Below are 19,073 nucleotides of genomic sequence, written 5' to 3' on the forward strand. Positions count from 1 at the left end.
CCGAATGAGGCTGGAGTTTGGATTGAAAGTGATAGTGGTGGGAGAATGTGCAGAAAGTGTAAGCAAAGTGAGGAGTTGAATTATGTGTCAGGTTGTGAGACAGCTACGGTTGAAGAAAGCCAGAATGTGAGTGAAAATAGTGGCTTGATAGGGAATTGCGATGTACAAGACGGCAACGAGAACGGTGATCTAAGAAAGAGTGAGAGCAACTATACAGAGAGAGAAAATGGTTTGAATGATAAAAAAAATGAGGAATTATTTGTAGGAAGTGAGATCGCTAGGTTGCGTGCAGTGATACAAAATGCGCAGCGGCAATTAGAGCACCTGCAAAACTCTTTCCAGAGTGATTCGGCTAACGTAAATAACCAGTGTAAGAGTGGGCGAGTTTCTGAAATGAAGGAAAGAGTGTTGTATGGTGACTCATTATTAAGAGGAGTGATAGATGGGAGTGTAACTAAATCGTACTTACCGGGTGCGAAATTTAAGGATGTAAGTGAGAGTATTAGAGTGCAAAAACAGAGGGTGAAAGAATTAATAATTGTGGCAGGTACGAATGAATTGAAAGGTGATAAATTTTTTATGAGAGAGGACTTGAAAGTATTGTTAAAGGTAGCGAAAGAAAAGAGTGACAGAGTTAGAATGGTGAGTCTGTTGCCGTAGTATGACAGAGAGGAGTTTCGAAGAAGGGCCATAATCGCAAATGATATTATGTGCAGGTTATGCAGATGGCGTGGTTTGGAATTCGTGGACGTGTGGAATGAGTTTGATGGGCGAAAGGACTTATACAAGATGGATGGCCTGCATTTCAATGGACTTGGTGTGCGAAGACTGGAAAAAGCGTTGCTGAATGAAGTGAAAATGGATGTGCAGAGCCAGGGAAACTAGAACTACCAAGGATGGGGGGGGGGGGGTATGCAGACATCAGTGAGACAGTTGAGTGTAAAAATGTATATAATGTACCTGAACCAGCACTAAGGACAAAAAATGGGAATGGGACATTTAGAATAACGCATCAAGATAGGGGTGGGACAAAGGGATCACTGCATTTCATGTATACTAATGCCAGGAGTATTAGGAACAAGAAGGAAGAATTTTTGGCCTTGATTGGCTCTTCCTGGCTACAGGTTATTGGCATTAGTGAAACACGGCTGACGAAAGATGATATAGTTAGTGGGATAGAATGTGTAGGTTATAGTATGTTTAGGAGGGACAGAGAGAATAAAATGGGGGGAGGGGTGTTATTGATGATAGCTGATGAACTGCAGCCAAGGAGAATTGAAGTTGTATTGCAGGATAGTGAAAGCAGCTCATTTGAGGCTATTTGGTGTGAGATTGAGACTGGCAGAATAAAATATACAGTTGGGTGCTGCTATAGACCAGGTGATGGAATAGATGGTGGAGATAATATGCATAAACAAATTGATGGAATGAGTGGAAGGAGGGTTATTATTATGGGGGATTTTAATTATGGTAACATTGATTGGAAGGAGGAGAGGACACATGTGAGGAAGGAAATGGATTTTATTCAATTATTAAGGGATAACTATCTGAGACAGCATGTAATTGAAAATACTAGGAGTGTGAGAGTGCTTGACCTGGTACTAGCATCTCACAATTTGACTGTAATGAATATGACCATGTTGCCACGTATTGGTGAGAGTGATCATAAGGTCTTGACCTAGGAGGTGGCTAAAGGTGTGGAATTTTTGATTAAGACAGGGTATATGTGGAATTACCGTGCTGGCAAGTATGACAAGCTTAGGAGATTGCTTGGATCAGTGCCATGGCATGTACAACTGCAAGGGCTGGACGTCGATACAGCATGGTAAGTGGTCAAGGAGCATTTACAGGAGGTTATGGCTGATTGTATACCTAGGGTCCGAATAGTAAAACAAGTAGGGGTTAAATGGCTGAATAACACCATTAAGCTTGAGATGCAAAAAAAGAAACAACTGTGGAGGGAATTTAAAGAAAGGGGTGACCTGCAGGCATATGAACGGTATAAAGTGCAGGCCAGAAGGGTAACGAATGTGGTAAAAACAGCAAAAGCCGATTATGAAAGGAAACTAGCTATGCAAGCAAAAGAGAATCCCAAACAGTTCTTTCAATATGCTGCAAGCAAGAAAAAACTGCACATGGCAAAATGATTTTAAGGAATGACGATGGTAAGGAGGTCACTGAACCAGTCGATATAGTGGAGTTACTGAGCGTGCACTTTGCAAAGCATATCATCCAGGTGGTGACATTGAAAAAATGAAGGAGCCATTAGTTTATACGGGAATTGTGATGAATGAAGTGGAGGTGAATAGTCTATTACAGAACCTTAATGTGAATATATCTGTGGGCTTGGATGGTATACCGGCACGGGTCTTGCGTGAAGCGGCTAAGGAATTATCAGTGCCCTTGACCATGTTGTTTAATCTGAGTCTCGGGTCTGGTTTAGTCCCGAAGGCATGGAAAGAGGGGAAAATAGTTTCACTGCATAAAGGAGGATCCAAGACTATGGTTGCAAATTACCGACCAATCAGTATATCAGGAGTTGTTGTCAAGGTCTTGGAGAAAGTAGTCAAGAGAAAAATACAGGAATGGCTTGATGAAAATGAGATACTGTACAGGTCGGACAGCATGGCTTTGTAAAGGGTAGATCATGCCTGAGTAACTTGCTGGTGACGGCTGAACTGAATAAGGGAAATGGGTTTACAGTGATTTATTCAATTCTAATCCGTAAACTACAACATATGGGAATGGATATAGGGTTGGTGAGATGGATAGGTGTGTTGATTTAGAGATATCAAAGAGTGATTTATTCAGGAGTGGAGCTCAAAAGACGGCCTGTGACTAGTGGGGTGCCGCAGGGTTCTGTTCTTGGACCACTGCTGTTTAATCTGCTCATTAATGATATAGGGAAGGATCTAAGTGGAACAGTTCATTTGTTCGCTGATGATGCAAAGTTTGGGAGGGCGATAGTGAATGCAGAAGATGTCAGTCTTGCAGGATGACTTAGATAGATTGGAGTTCTGGGCTAAGGAGAATGGATGTCAATTTAATGTGACAAAATGTAATTTTGGGGTGAAAAGATTAGCAGCAGTAAACCACATGGGTGGAACTGTACTCCAAGAGATTGATGAGGCCAGGGACTTGGGGATGTTGGTGGATAGGGATATGAAGTTTAGGGGACACATTGCAAAAGTAGCTAAATCAGCTCATCAACTCACTTGGTTGTTGAAAAATAACTTAACGAGCAGAGACAAGCAAGTTATTGTACCTCTGTACCGAGCCTTGATAAGACCTCATCTTGACTACTGTGCCCAGATTTGGTCACCTCGGTTCCTTCTTGATGGGGAGGAGGTGGAGAGGATCCAGAGGCGAGTGACTAATATGATAGCAGGTCTATGGAATGAACCATATGAGAACAGGTTGAAGATTTGTGGGTTGCAGAAACTGGTTGATAGGTGGAAAAGTTGAGATATGATTGAGACATTCAAATTGCTAAAAGGATTCTATAAGATTAATTCAGAGGATATTTTTGAGATCAGGATCAGGTGGGAGAACTAGGGGTCACCTATGGAAGCTGGGCAAGCGTGCGGTTCGCAGTGGTGTTAGAGCTGGGTTCTTTACTTTTAGAGTGGTAAATGAGTGGAATAAGTTGCCAGCGTCTGTTGTGGGTGCTATGACAGTGAGCGAGTTCAAGGCAAGGTATGATAGATACTGTGAGAATGTCGTATAATTGTGTGGACATGATGTTTAGGGTCTCTCTCGATGAGTCTAAGGACTCCCTGGAGTAGCCCGAAAATAATAATAATAATAATAAATAAACGTCACTCATTTGGATGATATTGTACAACACTCATTTCAGTTAGTAAACCTGACACATTGTTACAGTAAACAAACCCACACTCGTGTTTAAAATATTGTACAAGATTACTTTCCCTGCTATGATAAAAAGTTATTTTCGTATCTTGCTCCAGTAAGTTTTTTTCATTTAATCTTGAAGCTAACAATTCTGATGACTCCTTTTATAGGCCCAAATCTCTTACTAAGTCATTCAATTTCGGTTGAGTAAAACGTTGCGGTCCAGAACTAGAAATTAAATTTTCATTGTCTAAATCAACATCCAGGTCTTGCTCCTCAAGAACATCTGGCACATCCCGATCATGCTCGTTCTCAAGTAAAGGAAGTCCTTTATAAATTGGCACGGCTATTTCATTGGAATGAGCAACTGGCCGAATTGCTGAGTCGAGATTTGGATACACAAAATTTTTCTTATTCTTCTTATTATAACCAGAAGTCTGAACTAAACAAAAATAGCAATCATCTACGTGATTTTTCGGTTCACGCCAAATCATTGGAATGCCAAAAGCTAATTTTTGGCATTTTCCCTTGCTCCACTGTCGTAAATTTTCTACACGACTTACACACTTTATTTGGAGCCCATGACTTGTCCTGATCTGCAATTTTTACGTCAAAGTATGCAAAGTACACTTTCTTAACGAAATCAGTGATATTTGTCCTTTGACTGGGAACAGTAAAGCAGCCACAAATGTAGCAGAAGGAATCTACACTATTGACACAATTTTGAGTAGTAGACATGATGTATTTTCTTCACTGCCGACTAACATGCAATTAACAAGACAAAAAAAACCAGAGACTTTATTGAAATGTTATAAGTGCTCATCATACTTTCACGATCGATTAACGATTGACTGATTTCGATCGTTCTTTGTCCGCTATGACGCATATAGCATTCATTTGTTTTAGGCAGTTGTCATCGCCTACTTTTCATCACCTAAATGTATTAGGTCGGTTATCGGCCTCTCTCGCATTCAAAGCGCCAGTACGTGCCGTTGCAGGTTCTTACGCATTTATTCGTTTACTAACAAGTGAGAGCGGTGAGCGCTCCGATTCTGATCTGCGCACCCCTTTGAATAATAGGCTATATCTTCAGGAATTTTTCGAATTTCTTGATAAAAAGTTAGGAACAGATTTTTAAAAGTACATACTTTCAGAAAATAATATTAAAAAATCGATTTTTTTGATCCTCTAAATAGTACTGCCTTCTTAAAACTATCAAAAACTTACAAATTAGCAAAAAGAAAATGCCATAGAGGAAAAACCTGACGTGATAGAGAAAAATGGGTTTGATATTTGAAATCAGCGCACCCAAATTAGTGAAAAACAAGTGTCAGATCATAATCAGCTAAAAAAATTTTTTTTTTGTTGGCCAGTGTAATCATTAATTTGTGCATCAGGAGAAACAAGATTTAGTTGCACTCTCATTAAGTACTATTCTTATCATAGAATTATTGTAAAAAATTTTCTCCTTACCCCCCTCTTGCTTCATCATGTTCTTGTTTCTTACCCTCTTGCTTTTTTTCTCTTCTCAGCTATGCCAGTTGCCCGACATTTTTGCAATCTTTTGATTGTGCTTTGTCCTGTGAATAACTCTATGTAAGCACACTTTTTTTTTTTTTTCCCAAGACGCTCTCCTTCATTCTCCTGACCTTCTATCTCTGAACTTTCAACAATAATCCAAACACTAACATTTTCTGGACTTCTGTCAATATTCTCTACTCCTATCATGCACTTTTACTCAATCCACACAATTAGCATTTACTCTCAAAACATTTCTTACATACAAGCTCATCAGTCTTACTTTCATCCCATAAATCTTTCTGCTTTCATGACAAATACATCTTACACTTATTGCAGATCAAACAAACATGTCTTGGAGGTCACTGTTTTACTATGCATTGATGACATATTGACAACATCTACTTGAATACAAATATACAAGTTTTTTCTTAAATCCAAACATCTAAATCTATCACATGCTCATATAAAACAATAAACTACAGCAATTTAACTTGATATTATTAACTGAAATTTGAAAATGAACAAATTACTTAACTTTCAGCAGCACTCTAAATACACATCCTTCCATGATTTACCTTGAATCCCAAATATATATAGTTTTGTTTGGCACCGTTTTATGTGAATTCCATCCATGAAAGATTGCAGACCTATCTCCTGTGGCTGGGTCCTGCCCTATCCTATTCCCTCAGCCATATGGATGGTGGGGATAGCTACATGCTACCAGACTATGAAGATGATTATGAGTAAGGTGGTTTTCCCCACTGCCTTCCCTGCCATAGTATATTTTATGACTGTAGCCATGTGGTCATATGACTGGTTTGCCTGTTTTGAAAGATGAAAAACCTGAGTTAGAGAAGAAACCCTCCACCTCCATATGAGAACAGATAAAGGTTCCTCACGTCACTGACAGGAATCAAACCCAGGGCTTTCTGACCAAAGGGCTTAATCTATACTGACTGAGCTACAGTGTGGCTGTAAGGCTGGATTTCCAGATTATGATTATATAACTCTTACTGCGGCTAGGTAAGAGTTATATAATCATAATCTGGAATCGCTACTCTGGAGACCAAATATGGTACTTTTTTCAGTCTACTTCTCATGCTGGACAATGACCACAATCTACTGGATAGAGAGTATAACTGCTTTTCATTTAGCCAACTAGGCCGGCTTTGCAACATATCACTGAAAATTCTTTCAGGACAAGAATTTGATAATATTATGTATCTTTTGTAATTTTATCAATATTCCTAGAACAAAAACTAAATGTTGAAGTGAATTTACCTCATGAAGAATGTTAAGTTTTGTTAAAATTCTGTATGCATCAAACTAACTAGAGTAGAAATTAAGCTTTTAATCAACAAAACATAAAAGTTGACATATAATTAGATAAGAAAAAAAAAAAAATTTGAAAAATAATTTCAAGTAATGTTCTTATCTCAAAATATTTTAACATTTCTAGAATTTTATTCAGCTTTCAAAATTTTTACTTTGTAGAAATCCCTTTAAAAAGTACTAGTAAATGTATTTATTATAATATTTTTATCCTTTAATACTGTTGCAAACCAATTTATTTATTATGAAGGTTGCATTACCTAACAATGCACATGCACTTATCAGATTCATTTTATCTATCTGTCTTACATAAGTTAATGAGACTCTAGCTGAATGGATTTTATTGAAATTTAGTATTTAGAATCTTAACAAAAACCTACAGGACTCTCAAGTTTTGTTTCAACCTTTCAGACGAATTAAAAATTTCAATGAAGCCCATGGGCCACTAAGCTATATTGCGGTATTTAGAATTGTAAGATGTTTTCCAGATTCACAAGGGACGCTGTGCATTTGATACTTTACATAAAATCCTATAAAAATAAACAAACTCGGCTTTAAGAGCATAGATAGGAGTCGAGTTCATGACTCGACTCCTATCTATGCTCTTAGATAGATAGATAGGAGTCGAGTTCATGATAAGTAAATATAACAATACTTGAAAAAATATAATTTAATGAAGAAAACATTCATTTTTTACAATGTCAATGGGCAACTTGGCAATGTTTTTCCTTGACCGGCTTGTCGATGTTGGCATCAATGTTGCAAGTCGCTATGCACAGAGTATTCTCGAGATGTTGGTCCATAATCTGAATTCTTGTCTTGGACTTCACATGCTTCATTCTGGAGAAGAACTGCTCACCTAAGTATGTGCTTCCTAACAAAGTGCACATCTTCAAAGCATGCCGGTGAAGATTAGGGAATGCATCCTCAGAAATGTAGTCTTTGTAAAATGTAAGCAAGGGCACATTGAATAATTTTTCTCTCAAAGAAGAGTTGTTTTGGAGTTCAAGTAGCTCCATTTGTACTGAGTCTGGAATTTCAGCAGCACTGACACTGAATGGCATTGAAAATAAATCTAAAGAAGACTGTTGGTTATGAAAATCACTAAATCTCTCTCTTCAAATTCACTTTGCAACACGGCTAATTTTTATAGCATATTCATCAAGAGACGAAAGTTGGACTTAGTGAGAAGCTGAAAATGAGTTGTCTTTTTTTGCGAGTTGTTTGAGCTTGGCCACAAAAGCTTTGATGTGATCAAACAGAGTATGCACCAGTTGATCTTTCGATTGTAACCACGTATTTAGGTCATTCATATGCAACGAGATGTCAGTCACAAAGGCAAAGTCTGTCATCCACTTTGGATCGTTAAATTCTGCAATCGGATTCCCCTTAGTTTGCATGAACTGCTGTATTTCGCTCCTTAAGTCAAAGACCTTTAAGAACCTTCCCTCTGCTCAACCAATGCACATCACTATAATAAATCACATCACCATGATCCGCTTCGAACTCTTGGGTCAAAAACTCTTGGAATTGACAATGATTCAATCCTCTTGCCCTAATAATGTTGACAACAGTCACAATAACTTGCATGATATTGTCAAATCTAATAGTTTTTGAGCACAAATTCTCCTGGTGGATTAAACAGTGGTAATGGACGAAATCTTTTCCTTCTAGTTGTGGTTCTTTCTGTAGCAGTGCAACAAACCCTTTGTTCTTTCCCACCATACCAGGGGCACAATCAATTACCACATCCTTGAGGTTAGTTAAGCTGAGGTTGAAACGCTGGAGGGTTTTCTTGGCGGCTTCAAGAATATCAGTGCCTTTTGTCGTTCCCTTCATAGGTACGAGCGCTAACAGTTCTTCTGTCACATTGAATTGTTGATGAATGACACGGACAAAGATAGCTAGTTGTGCTGTATCCTTCACATCTAAAGCAAGTGAATATGATGACGTAAATTCAGACTACCATTTATTTTTAAAGTTCCTTCAATGTCATTGGCAAGTTCTTTGACATGTCGTGCTACAGCTATCACAGACAAACTCGGTTTTTTAAACACTTCCTTATTATGTGGGCACAGAATATCCCTAGCAGCGATGAGACACTCTTTCACAAACTCACCGTCAAAGAAGGCTTTTGATTTTTTTAGCAATTTCTTCAGCTATTACATAACTTACTTTAATACATGCTTTGCTCTCTTCCCTCTGCCGTTTAAACGTATCCTGCTGGCATTTTAAATAAATTAGGAGACTGTTCACTTTGTCCACACGAACCCACCCTTGAAGGTGATTGAAATGACATATGCTTTGTCTCATAGTGTCGTTTTATATTGTATTCTTTTGACACTGACTCACGACAAATTAAACACACTGGCTTACCATCGATCGGCACAAAAAAAGTACAAATTGATCCATTTTTTATTAAAAACCTGACAAGAATTGCTTTTTACTTGTAGATGCCATAGCGATGGAAGGTGAACCCAAAGCATAATCCAAAATGGCCATGTAACGGTTATTATCCACTGAATATGTCTCACACTAATGAAAAAAGCTTGGCAACATAAAACCACAAAGGGCTATGGCTGACAGGATGAACCTGCATGCGCTTATATATGAATATCACATTGTTCATGACTGACTGACTGACTGGATGAGATTCTCTTGTATTTATATGAAAATAACAAAGTATCGAGAACCTTCGAGATGTACCTGGAAGGGAAGGCACTAGACAGTGCACTCGAATGAAATACTGCTTCAGCCATCTACCTGCGACATTAATACCAGTACTTAAGTACCACTTGGTGCTGGTAGATGGCTGAAGAAGCATGTCTATTTAATATTTATTTTTATAGGATTTTATGTAAAGTATCAAATGCACAGTGTTTCTTGTGAATCTGGAAAACATCTTACAATTCTAAATACCGCAGTATAGCTTAGTGGCCTGCGGGCTTCATTAAAATTAATTTTTATTTAATCACGTTTTAATGTTAAGTAGTTATTTTTTCAAAATGGCCGGCAGGCCATGGCAAAGAGCTCCGTGGACCATGCGCTGAAGATCCCTGAATTAGACCATTTGGGAGGGGGGACAAAGAGTGAAAACATAAAAATTGTGTATTGCAATAATTGCAAGCTAGCTGGATGTGTTAGATGTCTGCATCTAAAAGATGATATTTCAGATGTAAACAAGTGCAAGTATATCCATACGGTTGAATTTTGGTTGCAAATGGATTTTTATCAGCACTGCAAATCAAATCAATATAATTCCATATACTTGATGAACTTTAATATTTAGAATCTCTATACAACTTGTCAAATTATTTCAAATTTAATGTGAATTAGATTTGCAGTGGCAAAATCAGGGAGACCAAAATAATATCTATAAATATACAAAGCCATAAAATTAGATGGAAGTTTTCTGAACTATGCTCTAACTTTGATAAAGTTGAGTTTTTTCATTTTTATTTACAAAAATATTACCATCCAATATTTATATAGCATAAATATTGGATGGTGGATGTGTGAGATAATCATAAATATATCATAAATTTGTCTCAGATGTGACAACAGTACAGGCAGCCCTCGGTTTACGATGGTTCAATTTACGGCGATTCACAATAATGGCAGATGCCTGCGCATGCTTTCTAACTGTAGTGTGGTCTGACTGAGAAACGATGCTAGCAGGCACTCTAGTGTTTGAGTGTTTACCAGCTACTACGACGTATATGTATCAAACCTAGTTTTACTGTTGAATCTACCTAATTATTCTATTATATTTTTTTTACATACATGTATATTTATGCTACCTAAATAGCTTAAGGAAATTTCAACGTACAATAGAATATACATTAAAATAAATTTTAATAACCTTCCAATATTTCGGCAATGTCACATTGCCATTTTTACAGGAACTTAGAAACAAGACACGTGCACACAAGCACAATACACAGTAAATGAGGACGAAGCAGGAAGCTATTCTTTCTCCTAAACGTCCAGATGATGCCCCCTCGCGGGCAATGTAGGTATTCTTGGCCGTTTGGGCTGAAGGATTTGTTGAGGTTTGGATTTTTTCTTAGGGGCTATTCCATGAATAGCCTTTCGTATTTGAATTTACTACGGTGTATTATCGTGGCTTTCTTCCACCGTATTCTATGGCAGGTATCCAGAGCATGGTCTGCAAGACCAAAGCGGCTATATTGGTGAAACCGGATGTATTCCTTGTGTTCTGAAATTCTTCTGATATTAGCTGTCCTGCCTGTTTGGCTGAAATAGAACAGCTTACAGCTGCAAGGGACCTGGTATACACCAGGTAGGAGGTTGGTCTTTAGTGTCCCACTCAAAGAATCCTTAGAACTAATCTAAGCTAAATTCCCTCCTGATATCACAGCCCTATTTCAGTTCACAATGAACTCAGACTATTTTGTTTGGCAAGGAAAAGTCTACAAACAAATAGAGGGGACAGCCATGGGTTCACCACTCTCCCCACCCTTCGCCAACTTTTTTATGGAGACTTTTGAAGAGAAAGCCTTAAACTCTTACCCACAAAAACCAATCATATGGCTTCGCTATGTTGATTATGTGTTCGCTATTTGGCCACATAGCTCTGATGCATCCTTCCTAACACACTTAAACAACCAACACCCCAGAATCAAGTTCACCATGGAAGAAGAAAAAAAACAATTGCCTTCCCTTCTTAGACACACTAGTCACCTGCGAGCCTGATGGAGCCTTGGTTATCTCATCTCAGTTTATAGAAAACCCACCAACACAGGCAGATACATCCACCAACAATTCCCCCCCCCCAACACACACACAACAATATGGAGTCATTAAGACGCTACACAGCAGGGCTAAACTTATCTGTTCAAATGACAATGCCCTAACTACAGAACTAAACCAGATTCTCAACACTTTCTCAGCCAATTGCTATCCCCCCCCCCCAAAAAATCCAAAAAACATTGAAACGAATACCCCCCCCCCGTTCACAACAAGGATTACTCTAAATCCATCACCATTCCCTATATCCGAGGCACCTCGAAAAAAATTACAAAAATCCTAAAAAAACATGACTTGACTTCTTGTTACAGACCATATAGAAAATTGGCATCCCTTATCTGCTCCACTAAAGACCAACCTCGTCACCTAGACCTACCTGGTGTATACCAGATCCCTTGCAGCTGTAAGCTGTCCTACTTTGGCCAAACAGGCAGGACAGCTAATATCAGAATTTCAGAACATAAGGACTACATCCAGTTTCACTAATATAGCTGCTCCGGTCTTGCAGACCATGCTCTGGATACCTGCCATAGAATACGGTGGAAGAAGGCCATGATAATACACCATAGTAAATTCAAATATGAAAGGCTATTCATGGAATCAGCCTCAGCCATAAGAAACAATCGAAACCTCAACAAATTTGGTTGCATGAGACTGCCCCAAATTTGGGAAACCTACATCAGAAGACAATCAGCCCAAACAGCTAAGGGGCACCATCAGGACTTTTAGGAGAAAGAATAGTTTCCTGCTTCGTCCTCATTTGCTGTGTATTGTGCTTGCATGCATGTGTCTTGTTTCTAAGTTCCTGTGAAAATGGCAACTTGACGTTGCCGAAATATTGGAAGTGTATTAAAATTTATTTTAATATATATTCTATTGTATTATAATTTCCTTAAGCTATTTAGTAAGCATGTATAACTAACGTCTAAGCCTTTCCACGAGAACATATGTATTTAAATTGATAAAGTATGTAATTGTATACAATGTCTGATAAAAGAAGTAAAGAAAAGCTAGCAGAACTTGGTGTGAAGAAGGCGCAGAAATCAATCACACTTGAAAAGAAGATGGATGCGATTCGAAGAATGGAAGATGGACAGACATGTGCTAATGTCTGTAGAAGTATGAACTTACCTCTATCGACTGTTACTACAATTATTAAAAATGCAGATCGAATAAAACAGTCTGTGCAACAATCTACAGTGGTACTAAATGCAAAATATGTAAATTATAGCAAGGGTAAACGTCATAAAAAAATAGAAAAATTATTATCATTATGGGTGGATGACTTGAATCAGAAAAACATTCCTGTGACGCAGGCTGTTATAACTGAGAAAGCAAAAACAATTTTTGAGGATCTTAAAAAGACAGATGGAGGAGAACAAACATTTTTAGGAAGCAAAGGTTGGTTCGTGAGATTTAAGTCTCGAAGTAAGTGCCATTGTGTCAAATTATGTGGTGAGGGAGCGGCTGCTTTTCCTAAAGAATTTCAAGACCGTGTAGAACAAGGAAGTTATCCTCCTGATCTCATTTTTAATGTTGATGAGATTGGGCTCTACTGGTAAAAAATTGCCATCATGCACCTTCATTTCCTGTGACGAACTTTCTGCTCCAGGTTTTAAAGCTGCAAAAGTCTCCGGAACTTTGAAGCTAAAACCAATGTTGGTGTACCATTCACAGACACCACGTGCCTTCAAAGGTCTAAAAGCCAAGATCCTAGTTTATTGGAAATGGAACATGAAAGCTTGGGCTACACAAGACATTTTCATAGATTGGTACACAAATTATTTTTGTCCTACCGTGCTTCGCTTCTGTAAAGAAAATTATTTGCCAGCCAAGGCATTGCTTCTCTTGATTAATGCTCCTGGATACCCTAAAAACCTTGCTGAAGTAAGAACACCATTGGATGTCAAGGTTGTTTACATGCCCCCAAAACACAACATTGCTTTTGCATCGGATCAGGGGATTATATCAATCGTAAGCATCTTGGACACTTCAGGAAACATTATTAAAGACTAGTGGTGGTCATTAGATATTTTGAAGGAAATTAACAACATCAAGGCAGCTTGGAATGTCAAAGTGTATAAAAGGAGCATGGTGAAAACTTCTTCAAGCATTTATGCATGACTTCGAAAAATTAGAGCAAGAGGAGAATGCTAGTGAAGATGTTACCAAGCTTGCACGAGGTGGGATTGGATGATATTACAGCTGAAGATGTGACAAAAGTCTTAGAGAGCCATGAAAAACCGCTTTCCAATGAAGACTTAAAAGAATTAGCCAAACAATTAAGTCAACATCCAAAGAAGGAGAAAGAAAACGAAGGTGGTCATCTGAAAGATATAAAAATGGTCGATTTACAGCATATCCTTGCAAGCATTGAAACATTGACTGATGAACTCTGCAAAATAGACCACAATTGGGAATGGAGTGAGAACGTAAAAAGTGTAATCACATCTATTTGACCTTACAATGAACTCCTTAAAGAAAGAAGAAGAAAATCTAGGCAGTTAACACTGGATACTTTTTTCAAAAAAAATGCAGGTGATCCGAAACAACGAACTTCAAAACATAGAAATATGTAATATCTTTTCGAAGTTTCATATTTTTTGTATATAATTTTGTTTTGTTGTCGTTATTAATAATTTTATTTTTTAACAAATATATATGTATGTATTACCAAAGCTTTAAATATAATAATGTTACATATACTTCATGTGCATATTTTTTGACTGTGCAGAACATAACTTTGTACCATTAAAATTGGGTTCATTTTATGCCCGTTTGTTTCAGGAACGGAAATGAGGCGTAAACGAAGGGCTGCCTGTACTTGTATATTAGAAATATCAACATGTTAAAATTAAATTCTAAAACATTTCATGTTGCATAGAACATAAACAATCATAAGAGAGCTACATCAGTCTTGTGGATATGTCTTAGTGCAGTAAATTTGGTTCAACTAGTTTTTGGATAAATATTTTATTAGCAAAACGATTTGGCACTCATCATCATCAAATTCCTGCCATGTACCCTAAAGGGGTGTACAGGATATGATAGTACTACATGAAAAAAATTACATCATTACTAACTTCCTATTTATAATTTTCCTTCAAATCAGTCTGTTACTTGTCAAGACTCCAACATTATCAGATCTTATATTTCTATCGTCTAAGGCACTTTGTACCGTATCAATCCACCAATATCTTGGTCTTCCTCTGGGTCATTTTGCTGCCAACCTGGCAGAGAACAATTGTTTTGCTAATCTTTCTTCGCCCATTCTGTTTAAGTGACCATACCACCTGAGATTAGCTCTGCTAACACATTCCTGGATGTTGACAATGTCAAGTTCTTTCCTAATATCCTCGTTTTTAATATGATACTGCCATTGATGCTATCTGTTCACACCTATAATCTTTCTCAAGACTCTCATATCTGCCGTCTCTAGTCTTTGGTCAAGTGTTTTACTTCTGGCCCAGCTCTCAGATCCATAAGTTAAAACTGGTTTGAACACTGTCTTGTATACACAGTGACTTCATACCATACCAGCTTTGCTGATTCTGTTGTCTATTTCTATATTTAATTTACCATCTTCATTAAAAATCGTGCCTAAGTAGCTGAAATGTTTCACTTGTTCCACAGGTTCTCCGTTCACAATACAGTTGACATTTTCAATGATTCTGCCTATTTTCATTGTCTTTGTCTTTTTATTGCTGACCTTCATACCATATCTATTACAACAGCAATTCAATTTAGTCAGAGAATCTTGTAGACTTGTAGCAGATTTATTTAGAAGTATAACATCATCCGCATAAAGCAAAGAGCTGACATTAACATCTCCAATTTTGATATCATGTTTAATACCACTTTCCTTCATAATGTGATCCATATAGATAATGAATAACAGAGGAGATAATGTACATCCCTGTCTCACACCAGATTTGTGAGACAGGGATGTACAGTACAGAGGTGAAGGGTTTTTTCTCCTGGAAACTCAGGAGAAAAAACCCTTCGAAAAACCTTTTTCGTCCCTCAAAACAGACAAACCGGCCAGTAGAACACACACAATTTACAGACAAGAATACTTAGAGGCATAAGGGTAACAGCCTTATCCTCATATTATGGTTGTGAAGTCCAAGGATACTTGAAAGGCCATGGGTGCTTAAGTGCCTGTTTAAAAAGTCACTGATGATGATACACAAAAATGGAAAATAAAAACATGTAGAGCATGGAAGCTGGCATGGGTCAGTCATTGTTCATCAGGTGTGAGTGATAACTGGCAGAAAAGTTAAAGTCTGATCTGTAGAAAGATCTAATCAGTGACTTCAAATGTCACATAAAATCATTCCTTGGTTTCTGTTGAGAGTGCCTTGTTTGTGAGTGGATTACCAACATAGCACTTTGATGTGCGGGCACTGAAGTTGTCTTCTATGTAAGGGTTGGAGCTCATATCCCATTCAATATTGTGGTGAATGTGGGAGAAACAGAATGCCAGCAGGCCTGAACTGTTGGCAAGACCACAAGAATATTGTCAATTAGACTATGTTTGTTAAAAGGGTTGTGGTCCATAGATCCATTGTACAGACACAATGGATTTAAGGCTACTCTTATGTTATGAGATTTCAGGAAATTGGTGATTTTAAGAGAAAGTTTGCCAATATAAGGGATGGAAACTGAGGCATTGTAGTGAATATTACCGATCTGTTGTGGAGAAGGAGTAGAGATTGTTAGGATATCAATTGCTCACCAATAGTTGGAGAACAAAATGTGATTCTTCTTTTACAAGAGATGAAGAGAGAAGACAGTTCAGATATGGCGTTCCATTTCTCCCACACGCTCACCACAATACTGAATGGGACAAGAGCTCCATGCCTTACACAGAAGACAACTTCAGCACTCACAACATCAATGAGGCTACAATGGTAATCCACTCACAAAGCATTATCAATGGAAACCAAGGAATGATTTTATGCGACATTTGGAAGTTACTTATTAGATCTTTCAACATATCAGATTAACTTTTCTGCCAACTATCATGCACACCTGCTGAACAATGACTGACCTGTGACAGCTTCCATGCTCAACGTTTCTGTTTATTATTTTTGTGTAACGGTTCTTACATATTCAACTTTTAGTTATGTAATGGGTCATGTTTATTGCTTATTGTATATTTGTTTGTTCTTCCTAACCCAGAAAAAGCCACTAGCATATGTGGTGAAATTAGTAGGTTTGATTAAATCTATTACAACCTATTAAATCCAGTGTTAATTTCTTTTTTGTAACATTATGTTATCAACATTGAAGTCCTTATCTGCAATCTCAATTAATGAGCTTGCATTCAGATATATATTTTGAGAGGAAACAATTCCATAAATCAAAATTAAAAAGTTTTGGATACAAGACAAACCTGAGTTAGACTAAAATGACACATTAGCTGAATGTATTACATTGTAAAGTAGTGTAATTATTACTTATATCCTTTGACAGTGATTACGTGTGATATGATGGTACGAAGCATATGAAACACAATGGCTAAATAAGAAAAATCTCACCATTTAAGGAAGAAATTAACTAACTTACAGTGCTTTTATCATCTGTAATTTTAATTCCATCCAAAGATATATTTAAGGTAATCTTCAATTTATGCTCCCCAGAGCTTTTAACTGCAGCCTATAAAATAAAAGTAACACACCTTCAATGCAAAAAGTAAATCACAATCTGAAATATTATTTCAACTATAGTGTAACTTTGGTATAATAATGTAATGCTTATAGTTATAGCAGAAACTCTGTGCTACAACCATAAACAAAGAGAACTCCTATAAACATTCCAATGGATGTAGACAGCAAGTGGATCTTCTATCCCCAAGTTAAACAAATCATTTTCTAATATAAACCTTGAAGATATATACCAGATATGATAGTCTAATAAAAAAACTTTTTTGCAGTTTGCATCCCCTGGTCAGTTACTTCAGCCTTTGTGTACTATGAGTAAGAAACGTAAGATTTGTGAAGAAAACAGGTCATTTCAGGAGAAATGAGAAAATGAATTTCTGTTTATAAACAATAACGACAACAAACCACAGTGCCTTGTGTATTTACAAGTATTGTCTGTACACAAGAAATATAACCTCAAACATCACTACACCATGCCGCTAAATACCAAGAATAAGTTGGACAAGTACATACTAAAATTGTATGTAATTTGAAGAGAAAGATTAGTGCTCGGAAATCTATTTTTACTAAACCAACATCAACACAAAAAAGCTCACTCTTGGCATCGTTTGTTGTAAGTGCAGAGATAGCAAAAGCAAAAAAATCATTATCTGATGGTGAATTTGTAAAACACTGTTCTGTGAAAATGGCACATGCATTTGGAGAAGATAAAATTGCCAGCGAGTTTGAAAGCATCCCACTATCAAAACAAACTGTAACAAAGAGTCGAGGAAATAGGTTCTCACATATTAAATAAATTAAAAAGTGTTATTACAGATTCAGCTTACTTCTCATTGGCCCTGAACGAATCAACTGACACAACAGATACAGCTCAACTTCTAATTTTCATTCAAACTGTTTCCGAAGACTTTGTTATTAATGAAGAGCTACTAGAATTAGAGTCATTGCATAACACAGCTAAAGGTCAAGACATTTATGATGCAGTTATGCAGGTTGTAAATGGTACTGGTGACATCAACAATCCCACAGCTATTGTGACAGATGCAGCCAAATCAATGAATGGTACTCAAACAGGCTTAGTAGGCTTACTAAGGAAGGCTGGAATCAATTGCCCTGTATTGCACTGCATTATACATCAGGAGGCTTTGTATGGTAAAATTCTGGAAATAGAGAATGTTATGAAAACTGCAATGAAGTGTGTGAATCTAATTAAGGGCTGAAATCGGGCTTTGACACGCTGCAAGTTTCTTTCTTTTCTAACAGAAATGGAGGCAGAATATGACGATTTAGTGTTGTACACAGAAGTACGTTGGCTAAGCAGAGGGAACTGTTTGAAACGGTTTTTTGCTTTGAGAAAGGAAATAAAACAGTTTTTAAAGGAACACAAGACAAACAAAGAACTAACACAAAACTATGTGATCCTCATTTTAACAGCTTACTTGCCTTTCTAACAGACATCACACACCACATGAATGAACTCAACGTGAAGTTACAAGGACATAACCAAACAATCTCAGATTTAGATGGACACATAGATGGGTTCATAAGTCGACTGAAGGTTTTTAAATTCATCCTAGTCAGAGGAAACTTGGTACAATCAAGTTTTCTATGGAAGACCAACTTTTGGAGCAATTCAGTAAGCGATTTTCTGACTTCAGTGAAATGCAACCACAACTGACATTATTTAACAACCCAATGAAATGTGACATTTCAGAGCAGCATGACTATTCAATTGGAGTTGTGTGACCTTCAAAGCGACTCCTTTTTCCAGTGAAGGGTAGAGACAGGCATTGACTTTTGGAAACTGGTACCAAGGGAAAAATATCCTGCATTGAGTGATTTCAGCTTGAGAATTGCATCTATGTTTGGAAGCACATACATATGTGAATGCACTTTCTCAACTATGAGGGGTTAAATTGTCACAAAGAAGCC

At 37.4% G+C, this 19,073-nt stretch overlaps 1 protein-coding gene across 1 annotated transcript in view; it reads right to left on the reverse strand.

The window, feature by feature from the left end:
- Positions 1-19,073, reverse strand: part of Dab (DAB adaptor protein) — a 199,625-nt gene that overhangs the window by 161,397 nt on the left and 19,155 nt on the right. Inside the window, exon 3 of the mRNA XM_090390499.1 lies at positions 17,047-17,136. Within this exon, the coding sequence (XP_090246625.1) occupies positions 17,047-17,136 (90 nt within the window). The remainder of the gene's footprint in view (positions 1-17,046; positions 17,137-19,073) is intronic.

Source organism: Typopeltis vanoorti, chromosome 3, assembly GCF_054136105.1.
Source record: "Typopeltis vanoorti isolate ZY-2024b chromosome 3, IOZ_Tvanoo_1.0, whole genome shotgun sequence".
NCBI lineage: Eukaryota > Metazoa > Arthropoda > Arachnida > Uropygi > Thelyphonidae > Typopeltis > Typopeltis vanoorti.